General features: G+C 44.5%; 1 protein-coding gene across 2 annotated transcripts in view; it reads left to right on the forward strand.

The window, feature by feature from the left end:
* The window catches only part of ulk1b (unc-51 like autophagy activating kinase 1), an 18,013-nt gene extending 1,497 nt beyond the window's left edge, over positions 1-16,516 (forward strand). The window contains exons 2-27 of one of the 2 annotated variants that reach the window (XM_019868714.1): positions 1,031-1,123; positions 1,394-1,435; positions 4,920-4,952; positions 5,695-5,731; positions 5,824-5,997; positions 6,150-6,223; positions 6,328-6,429; positions 6,901-6,959; positions 7,182-7,264; positions 8,146-8,199; positions 8,325-8,419; positions 8,577-8,742; positions 8,869-8,923; positions 9,043-9,126; positions 9,835-9,978; positions 10,070-10,212; positions 10,891-11,153; positions 11,266-11,471; positions 11,877-11,989; positions 12,079-12,204; positions 12,711-12,895; positions 13,168-13,352; positions 14,215-14,333; positions 14,423-14,580; positions 15,014-15,149; positions 15,238-16,516. In XM_019868714.1, the coding sequence (XP_019724273.1) occupies positions 1,031-1,123; positions 1,394-1,435; positions 4,920-4,952; positions 5,695-5,731; positions 5,824-5,997; positions 6,150-6,223; positions 6,328-6,429; positions 6,901-6,959; positions 7,182-7,264; positions 8,146-8,199; positions 8,325-8,419; positions 8,577-8,742; positions 8,869-8,923; positions 9,043-9,126; positions 9,835-9,978; positions 10,070-10,212; positions 10,891-11,153; positions 11,266-11,471; positions 11,877-11,989; positions 12,079-12,204; positions 12,711-12,895; positions 13,168-13,352; positions 14,215-14,333; positions 14,423-14,580; positions 15,014-15,149; positions 15,238-15,293 (2,985 nt within the window). In that variant the 3' untranslated portion in view covers positions 15,294-16,516. The remainder of the gene's footprint in view (positions 1-1,030; positions 1,124-1,393; positions 1,436-4,919; positions 4,953-5,694; positions 5,732-5,823; positions 5,998-6,149; positions 6,224-6,327; positions 6,430-6,900; positions 6,960-7,181; positions 7,265-8,145; positions 8,200-8,324; positions 8,420-8,576; positions 8,743-8,868; positions 8,924-9,042; positions 9,127-9,834; positions 9,979-10,069; positions 10,213-10,890; positions 11,154-11,265; positions 11,472-11,876; positions 11,990-12,078; positions 12,205-12,710; positions 12,896-13,167; positions 13,353-14,214; positions 14,334-14,422; positions 14,581-15,013; positions 15,150-15,237) is intronic. The other variant, XM_019868715.1, reaches the window with a different exon arrangement.
* Positions 16,517-17,204: the final 688 nt, after the last annotated feature.

Genomic DNA, 17,204 nt, shown 5'->3' on the forward strand with positions numbered 1-17,204 from the left:
CCCCCCCCTTCCCCCAACCCCCCGCCAGATGGGGGAGGTGCGACCATATATGCTGGTTTGTGGTTTATGTCACAGTTTTAACAGTGTTTCTCGACCCGAGGGTATGACTAGTTTGCAAACACATAATGGCTAAGTTACAAAACCTAGTAATTGGTAAGCAGGCTATGTACTTTGCACTGGATGCACCCTGTAAAAAATATATTTTGGCTTCGGAGAGAGCCAAGCTCTATAAGTGTCTATTGTGTACGTGTTAGTATCATTTGTGTTGTAATTGACAGTTTTCACAGTTTTTGTTGTTGTATTATTGTTATGTTGTTTTGTTTGTGGCGGCATAGTGGTGTATTGGTTAGGGCGTCCGCCTCACAGTGCTGAGGTGCAGGGTTTGATTCTGAGTGGAGTTTGCATGTTGTGCCCGTGCCTGCGTGGGTTTTCCCATGTACTACAGTTTCCTCCCATATTCTAAAAACATGCAAGGCAGGTTGATGGAACACTCCAAACTGTCCTGAGGTGTGGTTGTCACCGCAAATGTTTGTTTGCCTCTGTGTGCCCTGGGATTGGCTGGCAACCAGTTTCAGGGTGTCCCCCGCCTACTGCCCGAAGACAGCTGGGATAGGCTCCAGCTCACCCGCAACTCTTGTGAGGGTAAGCGGATTACAAAAAAGTGTAGAGTGGGCGGGGTTTGTTTTGTATCTGGTGTTGTGTTACAGCTGCAGCTGTTGTGAAATGCACTTTATTAATAAAGTTGTGTTGTATTGTGTTTCAAAATGGTAATACTGCATCCACCTCAAACATATTATTACTTAATTGTATGTCTTATTCAGTTGCTTGAAAATGTTCGTCTTGCGTCTCAGTCAAATTTCTCACTAACGTCACCCATCACGAGCTACGCTAACTAATTGGGGCGCCGTGTCAATTAGAACTGAGGCGACTATTCGATGAGAAGCATTTTCTCATTTCATTTCTGATCCTTTCCCAAATCATTGTGTGAGGTAATGATTATGTGTTCATTTGTGTGTTGTCTTCTTGTCAGAAACATGATTGGGAGGTGGCAGTCAAATGTATCAATAAGAAGAACCTGGCCAAATCCCAGACACTGCTGGGAAAGGAGATCAAAATACTCAAGGTAACTATTATAACGATCATTATGCATTATATCCAAAGCATTTCCATATGAGGCAAAAATACTAATGTTTTAGACTCAATAACGTGTCCTTGGGTAATTTGCTGCCCAATTATTCATTTTTTTTCTATTCATGTGCTAGCGTTGAGGTCTTTCTTCAGAATAGAGAGGATGTAGTGAAGATGAAATTTAAAGTTGGCTGCAGAAGTCAAATTTAGCACGTATTTTTGAAAGTAAAGATGAACTCAAAAAATTAAATGCTCTCGTTTGCAGGAACTCAAGCACGAAAACATAGTTGCATTACTGGACTTTCAGGTATGAAATAATATGCTTGCATGCTGTTTGCACACCTAATTATGTCGCCGCACGCTGTCCCAATTTGCTCTCAGTCTGTGCTCACCAGATTGAGCAGAAGGACGGTTGGCCACATGACCCATTTTGATCTCATGCTACATGACCATTTTGGTTTTCTCAATTTTTTTTTTTCAATGAGACTTTGCAGCAAAACACCGCCTTTTGTTTTGAAACGTTTCACTTCCGGATTTTTGCCCCGCTGAACTCAGACGTTGTTTATCTTGTGTCGACCTTCAGGGTTTGCTCCTTCAGTACTTTGGTGGCTCACTTCGCCATGACGCATTTTTTGTTTTGCAACTTTTTGCGATTCTAAATGTGCTGCTTGGTGTCAATGTGTATGTGTGTCTATTTAAAATTAGCAGCATTAAGGTCTTAGGCCTGCAGAGAGGTAGTGCTTAGGACTCAATAGTCGCGGGTGCTTGCAGCCTAGCAACGCGCATTGGCATTCACTGTGGCCTGGACACACACACACACACACACACACACACACACACACACACACACACACACACACACACACACACACACACTTGACACAACGTCGAGACAACCTGACATGCTCTACTCATCTCGCCTTATGCAGGGAGTTGACCTTTTGGAACACAACGGGCAGGTTATCAACGTTGATCCCCCCCCCCAAGACAAAATTGTCACTGAATCTTATTGTCAGAGATTTTCTCGGACAAAGTTAAAGAAATGACTCGGCACACAGGAAAATTGTCTTCAATATCGGCGGGAGGGGGATCTAAGCGAGGTATTAAGCTACAAAGAAATGAATCAACTCTTACCGTACGCCAATAGGGTGGAGAGCCAACACCCTTGGTAGAGCGAGCTTCAATACCAGCTGGGCGTCCCGTCAGTACGCAACCCGCAGCAGACTCTAGCAAGGGGATGGCAAAGTCTCCTCTTATCCTTCTCTGAGCGTGTGCGAAAGAAGGGGTGAGTGGCCAACTCAGCCCTTCTGGCGCCACACTTGTTTCGTTATCAACTGGCGTTTCACAAACTATTATGCTGAACAACTCTTTCTCACGCAATTCTGTTATGTTGTCATGAGACCGGTCCTGGGAAACAGGAGCCATCTGGCCCTACCTATGAGAAATGAAGTCCGATGGCTCCTGAGAAACGGGAACTCGTTGACAACAACACGTTATACAGCATCTGCCTCGGCGTGTCATCGAATCAACATGTTATAAAACGGAGTATTTTGTGAGGAAAACAGCACATTTTGATCATTATCATATCAACACTTTTGAACCTTGTAGCGGGTGCAAGTTTAGCAGGAATGTGGATGCTGTCACACAGCATTACAGTGCGTCCGCCTACTTTGAAACGTACAAAGGTGCTCCTGTGTGCACCGCGACTGTTTACAGATTAGGCTCTGAAGAGATTGTAATGTATTTTGCTTGTCTGACATGTTCCAATGCTAGTAGCAGCAGGAGATATATTGCATTGGTGTTTCGTGACCTTTTTTTGACCGGTACTCATCATGCAAATGAGGCATCAGGAAGGTCATGACCACTGACACGTTGATTTTTTATTTATTTTTTTTCCCAAACTTTCCGGAAGATGAATCATTATTCTTCGGTTGGATTTTACACAACACGCTAAAAGTGACACCATTTTGTTTTCTCACAGTTTCAGGATGCGTCATGGCCGCGCTGAGATAAAAATAAACCGCACAAAACTGGATTTTCTAAACTTGGAGTTGAATCTCTTTCAAAGATAATTAAAAATCAGATATGAAATGGGTTTCTGAGAATGTGACTCCAACCTAAACTGTGTGTGTGTGTGTGTGTGTGTGTGTGTGTGTGTGTGTGTGTGTGTGTGTGGTGGGAGGACGATATACTATCTATCTATCTATCTATCAGTCAATATCCACAGAATAAACTCTAAATTTTGGGTTCACCTGTGCTGTCATTTAAAAAAAAAGAAAAAAAAACCAACCTCTGGAGCGTGACACTTCCAGACCAAGTCATCTGTTGCCATGTGATAAGAGTTTGTTTTTACCAAGACGCAATGTTGTCTCGATGAGGGCGACACTCATTTCTTCTACCAGTAGCTATAAAAAGCCGACACACCCTCGTTCCAATGTCCGCTTTTTATTTTTTGTGATTTAAAGAAGAGACCGAGATAAACCATGTCAAAACTTTTCCCACCTTGAATGTGCCCTACAACCTCTACAACACTATGGGAAAGAATAAGAAATGGCGTTAGCAGATGGGAGAGATGTCAAGTGTGGTTTAGCCAAATTTAGCTAGGCTTGAATTTTTTTTCTTTGTCAGACAAATGAATTAGATGTGAGATTGTTGTCACGTGTACTGAACAGAAATTCTCCGTGACAGACACCCTGAGCAGTCCCCCCCCCCCCCTTTTGTCAATTTTCACGGAACTTCCAGTTCTCGGTAGTGGTCAAAGTTTTGCTATACTTTATTTTTGCTCCACGATATGCTGTCTGTCGTCACTGTGTGAACATGGAGGTTCTTTGTTTGGCACTGTTGGTATAATGATGATTACTGGATACTATTCGCTCCTCTCCCAGTGGAGCCACCTGGTGACATTTTGATTCATTATTAATGTTGCAAGGCACTCTCGCAATTAGCCTGTTTTGTTTCAATTACAAGTGTATGTATCGGTATATGTCTATTCTTGAGTCCTTATTAGGTTCCCCAAAGTGATCACTAGTCTTCCCGAGTTCGAAAGTTAACACAGCGAAGACATACAAAGATTAAAATTAGTCTATATAATAAAAAGTAAAAACACAAAACATACAATAGTCAACAAATACTATGAAAGCAAGCAAACAATCAGACCAAAAAAAAAAAAAATCCCAAAAGGATATAATTACAGGTGCTTAACCTGATAACATAATAAGCAGTCCACTGTGGTATGTCCCTGAAAGGGTTAAATAATAAATCCAATTCCATGACAGCCAACTGAATCATATAGAACTGATTCATCTGTGTTTTAATAACTTTTTAAAAGATGATTTGCTGCTGGTGTTTCAAACATTACATGGGAGTATATTCCAAGCCGGGGAAGCTCGATAATGAATACTTCTCATCATAATTTATTTTATTTATTTCTTTAGGGGGGGTGGGGGTTAGGCACTATCACGTGACCCATGCTCACTGGACGAATGTACTGTCCATGGCAAAAATCTAAAAGTTCTGTCTGTTCCTGACAAAAAAATATGGCGTACCTTTCCATGTGACGTCACACCTAAACATCAGTTGACAATATTATTTGTTAGCGTGTGTACTTTTGGCCCAAAACTTAAAATATTTCCTGTTTTTGTCTCAATCAAGCGGCGTGTTTTCTCAATCACTTAGCCACGATCTGTCTGCTCAAGAACCACCTGTTCCTGTCTTTTGTCTGTTTCTGACATGTTTTCTTTTTTTCCCCCATCCCCCGCTCTTATCCCCCCCCCCCTTCACCCCCTTCTTAGGAAACTGCAAGCTCGGTGTACCTAGTGATGGAGGTAAGCCTGCCGCGGCCTTTGGCCTTTGTTTGCTCATTGCTGTGCCATGTCAGCATTTGAGCTAAAATTAGGCCAGTCCTCAGGCACCAAGGGTGGGGGCAGCACTCGTCCCACACGCTGCCGTCTGCTGCACAATCCAGCTGATTGTGCTTGTATGTTTATCTCGTACGTGGACGCAGAATTGGCTGCGCTGAAAGAATGCTATCATTAGAGGAAGGCTCATTAAGAACACCCACATAAATAGATAATCAGTTTATAATTGCGGTGCTTTTATGACCCGAAGTCTTGATTGTGTAGCTCTTTGTAAACCCTGTTGTCTTGTTTGTATAATTTTGTCTTTCACGCCCAAATCAAATTGCCCACTTCCAGTGACGAGGGGACAGCTGATGCTAACATTTCAGGCTATTTTGGTGTCGTAAGAAGTGATTTGGAGGAGACAATTTCCTGTGTTCATTCATATTAATCCCGCAAATAGGAGCAAGGCCGTGCATCAGGAATTGCAATTTCCTCCTCAGCACATCAATATCTTGATCCGCTGATGCTCTTTTGTAGCTTCAGAGACACTTACTCACCATGGTTACACTTCGCCGACAAGTACAATCCCATTAGCTCATCACTGTACAGTTTACATACAACAAAAGACTTTTGTTTTTTTAGGCTAATACCAAATTGAATTGAACTCGCCCGCTCGGGGGGGTGGCGCCCGTTTCTCCTAATTCTGTTTCTTCTCCTCACTTTGCAGTATTGTAACGGCGGTGACCTGGCCGACTACCTGCACGGTAAGTGAAGCATTTCAAAGGCCGACCGACGCGACTGACAAGAGCGAATGCCCAACGGCTGTCGGTGTTGTTTAACATTTCCCCCTTCACAGCAAAAGGCACGCTGAGCGAGGACACGATTCGAGTTTTCCTGCAGCAGATAGCGGGTGCCATGCGGGTCCTGCAGGCGAAAGGCATCATCCATCGGGACCTCAAACCCCAGAACATTCTGCTCTCCTACCCACCCGGACGGAAATCCCACTCCACCAACACCTGCATCAAAATTGGTAGGCAAAGTGAACTTTTACTGGGCTCGCAATAGATGTTTATTGAATGTTGCATGCCTCACATTGTGAAGATTTTGACCACAACCAGAAAGACTCGCCAATCCTGAGCAACTCACTCATCTGTTTCTCATCACTTTAAACTCTTCCCGCAGCCGACTTTGGTTTTGCCAGGTACCTTCAGAACAACATGATGGCAGCAACTCTCTGCGGGTCACCGATGTACATGGTAAATGAGGACACATGCACATCATCAAGGTTTTCAAAAAGCAAGCAGTCCCCATAAAAATATTCGTCTCAAAACAACCCTCCCCTCTTCTATTCCCTCGCAAGGCACCCGAGGTCATTATGTCCCAAAACTACGACGCCAAGGCTGACTTGTGGAGCATCGGGACCATCGTGTTCCAGTGCCTAACTGGCAAGGCTCCTTTCCAGGTACACACAAGGCCGATGTGGTAAAACTGTACACCATCATTCTCGGCTTGGGGCAAAATAACTGAAGCGCATGTACTCTAAAATCATAAGCGTGCCAAAAAGCGGATTGAATCGAGAGCAAATATTGGACTTCACCAGGGCGCATGTGCTGGACTCCTGCTGCATGTTCATTGTTGGTAACTGCAGCTCATTTTTGCAAGCGTGTTTGACATGTCGAATTTGAAGGTAATGAAATGTCAGTTCAACAAATGGTAAAATACGCTCAGTGCTGTTTAATTGGTCTATTGACAATTATATCAAACATTTTCCTGGAACTGCTCCCATAGCAAAGTTGTTGTGTCTCATAGTTGATTTTTTTTTTCCCTCTTTGTCTCTGTTTTCACCTCTCTGACAACCGCGCTGAAATGTATTGCCGAGGTTTACAATGGGGAGAGTCGCGCTGACACGAAATTGTCTTTCTGTCACCTTTAGGCCAGCAGTCCCCAGGATCTTAGGATGTTTTACGAGAAAAACAAGAATCTCAGCCCCAAGTAAGTAGTTGCAATGAGATAACCACATTATTCTTGTCAATTCTTTGCATGTAATAAAAGTTGTGTTGGAAACAGGTTTGGGATAAATGGGGTTAGAGTTTTGAGGCAAGACGACAATACCTGCAGATTTAAGTGCATCTGTTGGCATGTTGACATTATTTGTCAAGATCAGTCCCTTCGGTTCCTCCACACCACAGTGATGATCATGTTGTCATTTTGCAGCATTCCCAGAGAGACTTCCAGCCATTTGAGGCATCTGTTACGGGGCCTGCTCCAGCGCAATCACAAGGACCGCATGGACTTTGGTGAGTGGGAGTCTTGACGCAAAACTGCACGTAGAAGGGTGACATACTGGAGGTACGGCAACAGTCATGGAATTGTTGCGCGATCAATCTGTATGGCTTTTTGATAAGTGTGGAATTCAGTCCCCTATTCAATCGGTTTGCATTGAAATCAATGGTGGCACGATGGATTTCGCTACTTGGCAGCGTATAGCAAAGGCCCCTTTTTAATTCGGGCGCAATTAGCTTGCTGACTTTATGAACCGGCTGCCTAGAAATTAAATGAGAACAGGAAAATGGCAAATTTGGTGAGCAACCATAACACTAGCCAACAGTAAATTTTGGATCCCTGTGTCCTAAATGTATTTAAATTTAATATGTCTACTTTTTTTCCGAGTACATCGGGTTTTTGAGATATTTTCATTGTTTTTAGGTGTGATCTATCAAAGCTTGCACAATACAGATTTTGCAGTGCATTATAATTTACAGCTGTGATGTTTCCGAAAAAATATAAATCCACATATACAATGCCGCGAAAAAGTATTTGCCTCCTTCCTGGCTTCTGTCTTCTTTGCATAGTAGTGTTAATATCTGTAGACGAAAAATATCTGAAGATGGCAGCTTTTCCATGCACCATCGAGAATCAGTTGACTGGGACTGGATTTCAGTGCAGTGGGGTTTAGCTCTGAGCCTCAGGCTTTGTTTGCCTTTGTGTTCCACCTTTCCATTTTTTTTTCCGGCTCTTATTTAAACAGGGAAGTTAATAGGACTTTATTGATCGTTTGCGGGGAAACGGCATTCTCTCCTAAGTCACCTTGCACATCCAGAGCTGGTTCAAGACAAAATCCTACAAAATACTACGACATAAAGTACAAAATGAATCTGATAACCTGTGCTTTCTACAGATGAGTTTTTTTCTCATCCCTTCTTGGAGGCCACCAGCTCATCCATAAAAAAGAGTAAGTTCCAATTTTTGCCGAACGTGGTGCTGTCAATGTTTGGATAATGAAATACGTGCTCGATGAAAGCTGTGTTCAAATACAAAAATATTGTATGCCATTTCACGCACTTGTTTTCCTTGCAGCAACTCCCCCAGCAGTGACCATGACCTGCTTCCCAAGTTCCGCTTCAGCCAGCTCTTGCAGCAGTTCTTCCACCTCGCACCTGGCCTCTCCACCGGTCTGTGTTTAGCATATCTTCAATGTATATGTATGCCCCTTCCCCTCCCCCCGTGTGTAAATGATTAACCAAAGGTCTTTGTGACCCCAAGAGGCCACCCCAGTGCATACCTAATTAATCACCCCTCTCATTTGCACTTTGTCACCTGCCTCCGCAGCAATCTCTTGGTGATGCGCAGCATTTACGTGCCAAAGCGCTGGCCTCCCCCACCCAAGAGGCCGCCGGGTTTCTCCTCAAGGATTCATCCGGAGGAGGCGGCAGCAGCAAGAACTCCTCCTCCTGTGACACGGACGACTTTGTCATTGTGCCCGCTCACTTCAATGGTAAGCGAGAGCAAGAGACTTGTTTTTCTTTTCAATGATTCCCCCAAGCGGTAGAATTGTCCCAATAATATATAAGTCCAATATAAAAGGTCATAAATGTATAAGATATGTGGTTATCTGCTGCAGCGGGTGAGCTGACGAGTGAGAGTAAAGTGCTGCAGGACAGTCTCATGAACAGCGGGTAAGAAAAAGCTCAGTACTTGTCTTGATAGACAACAGCAACATTGAAGTGAAATGCTTGCAAAATATGGGTGTCTTTTATGCCAAGTAAATACTTTTCTTCTCATTTCCTCTGTTAAGCTCCCTCCTGACATCTGGTTTATGCGTCCAAGCCAAATCGCCACCACACTCGCCCTCCTACAGTGGCTCCCCCAGTCGTATCAGGTAACGGCACAGAGCTGGAGTGTCCTGAGTAAATTCATTTAATTATTTAGCACCCAGTTAAACTTTGCACATTAGCATGCAAAATCATCCTGAAAAATCCCAAGAAGAGAAATTGACAATATTCACTCTATTAACCCTTTGAGGGACGGCGGTTACTACAGTGGACAGCTTATCATGTTATCAGGTTACAGAGTGCATGAAAGGGTTAAATACAATGTCCTGTTGCTTATGGAATATGGTCCTAGTATGTGTACAACACAGACAAAGGATTGATAATAGTCATTTTTGTTATTCTTCTTTTTTTTTTTTGCGCGAACATCCAAATGTTTTGGTTGTACTTCAAATCTCAATAAGATCCAGTTGGTATCTCGTCCAACTGCTGATGGTGATACTTAGGCTGCGCGGGTTCAGTCCCCACTTACAAGACAGTTCAGTGTGAAAGGCTGATTTTGTGACGGCGAGTCAAGGGTGTACTGCGCATCTTGCCCGAGGTCAGCTTGGGTAGTCTCCAGTTTCCCGTGATCCTGAACTGGATAAACAGTATAAAAAATGGATGGCATGTTTTTATGAGTCCGCGACATATCCTGGTGTGATGCAATGTAGTCGTCAACAACCATGCAGTGATAGTTGTGTTTTCTTGTTGTCACGTATGCACACAAAATCCGATCTAATGATTCTTCGGGGGCATTCTTTTTCTGTTCCTGGCAGGCCCAATGAGTCCTCGGGGAGTAACTATGCTGGCCCCGGTGGAAATCACGGTCACTCCTTGCCAATCCCAGTTCCCACTCAGGTGCACAACTACCAGCGCTTGGAGCAGCATATTTATACCGCCAAACAGGAAGGCTCGCCCCGGTGTGTGTCTACTCGCTTGCATGTTGTACAAACACCTGAATTTGTTTGTCGCTATCGACAAGTTTTCACTTCAATCAACACACATCATTAGGCTGTCCACTCCGGTGCACCGTTGCAGCAGTGGAAGTCCGCTGGGCTTTGCGAGGACCGGGCCTTCTCCACCTTACGGAACAGTGACCGCCACCCGAAGGCTCTCACTGGGAGGGGCAAGACCCTTTCAGCTCTCCCCTCAAGGTAGCTAAGAGGCTATTATGCTCTTACAGACGCCCTTCCTTCACCGAAACTACTCCCTGAATGGATGATTATTGCATGATTTATTACCTTCTGAGAGGCACCTGCTTGTCTTTTTTAGGGTCTAATTGCAGATAAGTGTTCTCTGCCTGATTTATTTTTTATTGCTAATGAGGTACTTATTCAAAGATGTTTTTTTTCCGTTGCTATAAAAGAGCTATGAAATGTCTCATGAGGAAAAAAAAACATCATAAAGCGATATTAAAAACATCAATTTAAGATAATTGAGAATCTCGGCTGGGTGGGTCACCCTGTAGCACCCCTGACTTCGGTTAGTGATGACTGGGTATCAAATCCTGGTCAGGGCAAAGGGTAGCACCCAGTTGGGTCCTCGGCAAGACCCTTTACTTTTAGTATGTCAGCATTCACTGCAGACCAAGGTACGAGTTCCATGTTGTAGTTGTGCCGGTGTTTTCACATTTCGACTCATTGTACGATGAAATCGGCAAGTACGAGCAGTTTCCCCCTCTTCCTCCCAGTTGTCACCTGCCACGCGACGTCGACACGCTTTCCAAACAGAAATTATAGATGTGTTCTATTTGTCCTGAATGATATTTTGGTGCTCTACTGTCAACCGTCCATTCTTAGAAATCCTCTGACCTTCTTCACCACCCATTGCAGCAGCTCAGCATGCTGAATCCAGGCCGACGACTCAGAAACACTCCCCAGTGGCCACAGGATTGGGGACACGCCTCCACAGCGCCCCCTGTCTTTTAGAGTGTACCACTGGCGGTGGCAGACAGAAGATCCGAAAGCAGCACTCAGACCCGGTGGTGGTCCCCACAGCAGGCTTGATGACGGTTCGCCCCCTGCACTCGTCCCCCCGCCTCAGTGAGCTGATGCAGCGAAGCCCACTGCCCACCATCCTGGGCTCCCCCTCGAGGGTGAGTCTTTTTTTTTTTTTTGGGGGCTCAATGTACTATTTATTTACGGCATAGGAATAGTAACTGTTTCAACAAAGCCCCGTCGTGGCTCCGTTGTTTCTTCTGTTTGCAGACTATGCCCCCGTTTGAATTCCCCAAACCCCCCAGCTCTCCAAACCTTGTCAACTTCCTGACACAGCAGGGTTTAGTGGTGGGCTCTCCCAGCAGCAGGCCTATGCAAATCGAGCCCCGAGACGCTGGACAGCCAACGCCCACGCAGTGCCCTCAGCCTTCTCACTGCATCCACAGGATGAATGATGATACCAGGGGATTTGGAAGGTGAGAGCTGCAATGGCACTTGGTGCAAGTAATTATGAGAGCATGTTTTTGAGGAAAAAGAGCAAGATGCCAAAGAAGTTATGTGCCAAAAACAAACTGTCCAACCAGTGATATGCGCATTGGCATGCATTCATATGGAGGGGTGTTATTGTTTTGTTGTGCTATTCGTTTCTTCTGGTGTGACAATTCAGAGTGTTCACATAAAACGGGCAAGGCAATTATGTAACACCTTTGTCCTTCGTCACAAAAAAATATTTTATGACTACCGGTATCTTAATTTTTTTTCCTACGCTGGCAGACCAGACAAACTTTGAACTTGAGCTGTACTTAACAGTCCTGATATGAAACGTCAACAAATGTACTTTCAGGAATCAAATCTAAAAGCTTGAGTGTTGTGTTGTACAGATCTCAGAGCGCCGGCCTCCTGTCCGACATGTTGCTGATGGCAGCCTTTGGAACAGTGAGTGACCGAGGCAGCACAGAGAATCTGGCCTGTGAAAAAGCTATGGACATAGCAGGTATGTCTTTCGTGGCCCTTAATTCCTTTTTCATTTTTTGCTCTTCGTTCTGGGGTCACCCCAATAATACTTAAAAATTCTGGTTTTAGTGCCCTCCGGTGGTGTCCTATGTCCGGCACCGGGCTCGTGCAGCCCAGCACAGGTGGTCTTCACCATCGGCTCGCCTCCCAGTGGCGGCACCCCACCTCAGGCCTCCAGACAGAGGAAATACTCCGGTAACGCCAACTTGTAAACCTGTTAAATGAACGCGAATGACACATGACTCCTCTCTGTAGCTTTAAGACTTGATCATGTTGCAGCGCAGTTTCAAGGGCACTTTGATGCCAGTTTCAGTCGACAGCAGGGGGCGAGGCTGCATAAAATGTCAAGGCTCTAAACAGTATTCCATGTACTCAATATTAATCGGCATACTATGTTTACACGAGTGGGGCCATTATTGCAGCGCGGGTTCCTCTTTAAGCATTTTTTGCACGCATGAAAATAGAGGGCAGGGGTCTTAATAGCATCTGACACGCTTTCTCCAAAATACTTCACTGATCCAGAATTCCACATATGAATACAGTATATGTCACAGCTTTGGGTAAAACACAGCAGCATCCATTGATATTAGTTTGAATATTGTCAATTGATGCATTTTCGCGACTATGCCCGATTTTTCAAGTGGTCTATGTTCTTGGCAAGTAGCGTTTCAAACTCTTATCTCTGTGTCTTCCCTCTGCAGGCTCCTTTGCATCAGTCAGCCCTGCGGGCTCCTTCACCAGCCGCTATCCCCAGGCGGCCACCTACGGCGACGGCTTTGAGGCCTCTTCCAGCCCTCGTTACAATTTTTTTGATCCCATCACCGCCAACATGGGCGGTCGTATCACCTTCGAGGCCCCTGAGCTTCCTGAAGAGACCCTGATGGAGGTGAGATAAAGGCTTTCTTAGACAAGTCACAAAAGGTGGCAGAAAAGAGGAGTCTGCTCTTAGTACTGGTGCAGCGACAGATCAGTTCCAACCAAAAAGTGGAGAGACTAAGAGGAACAGCTGAAGGAGTTACTGAATGATAAGAGTGAACTTGATGCTGTGGTCAGCCCACAAAGTGCTAAAATGGCACCGCGTGTCCTCAGTTTAAAGCGCTCACCCCCTTTTGTCCTCCTGTGTGTGTGTGTGCGTGTGCCGTCTTTGTGGGAGTTCAGCAGGAGCACACAGACACCGTGCAGAGCCTGCGCTTCACGCTGGATTTCGCTTGCTGTCTGATGGAGGTGGCCGGGGCCCGCGGCATCACATTGATGGGGGTCCCGGTTGATCCCGCTCACCCTCACTCCTTGCAGCAGCAGAGCCTGGTGGCGGATCAGATAAGCTCCCTGAGCCGAGAGTGGACGTAAGGCCACATCATCCGTGCTACTTACCTCTTTTGTTGGAGGCAAAACCGTTTTTCTGGTGTCGGCTTGGTGCCTATTTATAGCAAGCGGTTTGCTGCCGAGGCATACGCAATTCTAGTCATGACTCAATGACAAGGTTGACGCACTGGACCACGATACATTTTTTTTCTTTTGCAGTCAAATTGTGTCTGAATGACCTATTAGTCATTTTCCAATGGAACTTCTCAAGTCAAATGTATGCAAGGGCACACAAGCGCACCTCAATACATTTCAATATGCTCGAAAACTGACTTGATTTCAGCAGGTCTTACAGATTCACTAAACACATAATTGTGAGATATTTTCTGATTAAGTTTCTTATATTTTGGATGGATGTATAGCTTGCGGCCAAGGAAAACCCCAAATTCACCATTTCAAAAAATTACAATTCAAGTCGACATCAGGAACTATCAAAAACGCTTCTGTGAATAAAAATTAGGAAAGAATAGGCCTCCTAAAAAGTATTTTCCCTTTTTGAATTTATGTTTCGCTTTTGGAAATCGCTTGTGCAGTGAATGAACATTTGTATGACATGCTAATTCATAAGGATGCATCTGTATGAATGCATTGAATTCCTTTCTGCTTGCTTTTTGCACTACGGCAATGCCAAGAATAAATTGACAGATTAAAAATAATAATAATAATAATAATAATGAAAATGAATTGACGGCACTGTAGTATGAAAACAAGACGGAAATTCTAGCAAACCTGAATGAATCGGTTGTGTTCACGGAAATTTGACTATATGATCAAAAGTGAATGCATGTTTAATTTTCCCACTCATATTCATGTTCACCTTTTGTAATGTTATTGTCTCACCAGCCACGCAGAACAGCTGGTTCTGTACCTCAAGACTGCAGAACTCTTGTCTACCGCCATACAAACAGCCATGGAGCAAGTGAAACACGGCAAACTTTACCCGTCGGCTACAGTCAAGCAAGGTAACGCGGCATTCGGTATAGGAAAGACCTCCAATGTGATTATTGGCCCAAACGATCACCGCCTGAATGAAATGGTCTTCCATTCCTAGTTGTGAGGAGGCTGAATGACTTGTACAAATCCAGCGTGGCATCGTGTCGCTCTCTCAGCACCCGTCTGGAGCGCTTCTTTTCCAAAAAGCACCGACTCATGGACAAAATCACCTCCATAACAGCTGAAAGGCTGCTCTTCAGCCACACCGTGCAGATGGTAAGCCAGAAAAAGGAACGCCGTTTCTGCCAAATTGATCATTGTTGCCGTTTCATTTGTTTTCATTGTGAAAAGTTGTAAAGGCGCAACAAAATAAAGGGAGCGTACCATACCAGGTTTGGGCGCAGCTATTTATTTACGCTTTTCCAGTTGCGTGCCAAGTTGAAATGACTGCTCGTCGCTGAGCAGTGTCACCGTAACTTTTGAGGCATCAGTCCTTAACTCATTCACTCCCAAAGACGTTTTTAAACGTCTTTTCAGACTTGGTCCAGAATTGGCTGATATTGAATGAGTTAATATGACTCCACTGAATCCACTTTTGCGTTCCCTGTACTGCACCTTGCACATATGACAAAATCCGAATGAAGTGAAGCGATTGAGAACTAGAAAATGGTTGGACGATGGATAAAAACATGCAGGAAATTCTTTGTAGGTTCAGTCTGCTGCTCTGGATGAGATGTTCCACCAGGGGGAGGCATCCGTCCATCGTTACCACAAAGCCCTCCTGCTGATGGAGGGCCTCTCTCTGCTTCTCACCGAACAGGAAGACATTCTCAGCGTGAGCAAATGTAAGTCAAGAGACCAATCCCAAATTGTTACCCAGTACCTTCATCCCAGTTCACTGTCGTCCATCATCTCTCTCCTCTCTGCGTACAGGTAAAGAGTGTATTGAGCGGCGCCTCACAGCCTTGCAGTCCGGGCTCTGCGTTTGAGAGCCCCTCCTACATGATGTCACCTATCGGCTCATTACCAACGGACTTCATCCCATCACCTCAGGTCACGTCAAAAATCACAAACTCTCTTAAAGTTGACAACCTAAGCTTTGGATTACGGCCTCCATTTCCCTAAAGCGAAACTGATGTTGGTCGTGATGCACCTTGCTGCATTCTGACTCACGTGAGAGACCGTTTGGCCAATTAAGATTCCCCGCCAGCCCACCCCCATTTGAGGCAACCTGCAGGAGCACGTACGGCCAAGTAGTCATATATCCCCGCGCGCAGTACTCGCCATGACATATTTTGAAGACGGACCAGTCTACTGCAGTGGACAACCGAACAAGCCTTTGTGGTTCATCTTTATGGAGGTACTTTGAGCTGTCCGCCTACATTGGAGGTACAGTTACAGTAGACATGTTGAAGAAAGCTGGAGGAAGTCAAATATCATTCTCATATTATCTATGTGCACATTATGCCACTTCCTCGTGTGTGTGTGTGTTTCAAAGCAGTTCATGAGTTGCTTGCTATAGTGTACATAACATTGCTACAACTGGACGACAACTTCTGCCAAGACGATATAAAGCCTTTTTATAATGCGTTTGATTTTAGCTCTATAATAAGTAAGTAAGTTGGTTTGACACTTTACGGACTTGCTTTTCATAAGGAAGGCGACAACTGGTGGAGAACAATGTTTTCCAACATTGCGTCATGTGGGTCCAAACAGGTGGAAGAGGCACGCTTCGCAGTTTCTGATTAGAACTGCGCTAACGATGCCACGCTAACTGGAGGATGTTTGTCTTGTGTACAGTCCTTGACCACCACCCCCACCCCGCCCCACCCCACGTGGTTCCTTCTTTCTTCTTTACATCATTGTATTTTAATCAATCATCGTCGGCGCCAATGCGAATGTATAGGACAGGAGAGAAGCCGCGTCAATGTTGGGGGCTGCTTGGCGGCACATGCCCGAATGTTTTTTTGCACTGTTGAAGTACTGTACAGAGTGGAACATGCTACACGTGTCACGTATTGTTTTGTTTGTTTGGATATACTTTGACTGATAGCTCCTTTCTATTTCCACTTCCTTTTCATGGAGTGCAGTTGTATCGTAGTTACTGTGTGTTTGGTGTGAGAGTGTTCATTAACAGAGGGATGCTGTGAACGCGGAAAAGAAAAATACGGTAAAAGCTTTATGGTGAGGAGGGTTAGGTTTAAAAAAAAAATAGAAATACATATATATTGTGTTCTGCTTGAGAGTAGTCAGTAGGTGACGATTCTGTCATGATTTTGAAATGTTTAATTTGGAGTGCTGGTGTTTTTCCTCTGATTCTTTTTTTTTTTTTTTTAATTGAAACATAATTCTGAATCCCAAACCGATTCCTTTAATAATTCTCAGTTGTGAGCCGCAGATGGTCGATGTCTGTGTTGCCTGCATTCAAGCATTCAAAGGTGTACAGTGTTATGTGCATGTTCGCATGTGTGAAGAGGCTAGTTCGCAATTTGACTGATGGCTGTGGAGAGAAAGGGATTCGTTATGACCTAGACACAGTCTCACGTCTGCTTTTGAAATGGAAAGATCCACTGACAAGGGATTCCTCCGTGTGCAAATGAGGAGGGACACCCCCCCCCAAAAAGAAATCTGAGAATGAAACTGGAATTGCAATCAAGTGTAATATTAGAAAAAAACCATAGAGCATTACAGTTTTTTTCCACAAAACATGACAACTTATTGTTACTTTTTCCTCATAATATCAAAAAATATTTGTTCTAACTTTCTGACTTATTTATCCTAACATTCCTACTTTATTCTGAATTCTTATTGAATAATGCCCCCACCAAGCCCCCACCCACCCAGTGTGGCCACGATGCTCATTCATAACTCTATACTGTTTTTTCCTCGTCTTAAGTTCA

This window comes from Hippocampus comes, unplaced genomic scaffold (genome assembly GCF_001891065.2).
Source record: "Hippocampus comes isolate QL1 unplaced genomic scaffold, H_comes_QL1_v1.1 scaffold530, whole genome shotgun sequence".
Classification (NCBI taxonomy): domain Eukaryota; kingdom Metazoa; phylum Chordata; class Actinopteri; order Syngnathiformes; family Syngnathidae; genus Hippocampus; species Hippocampus comes.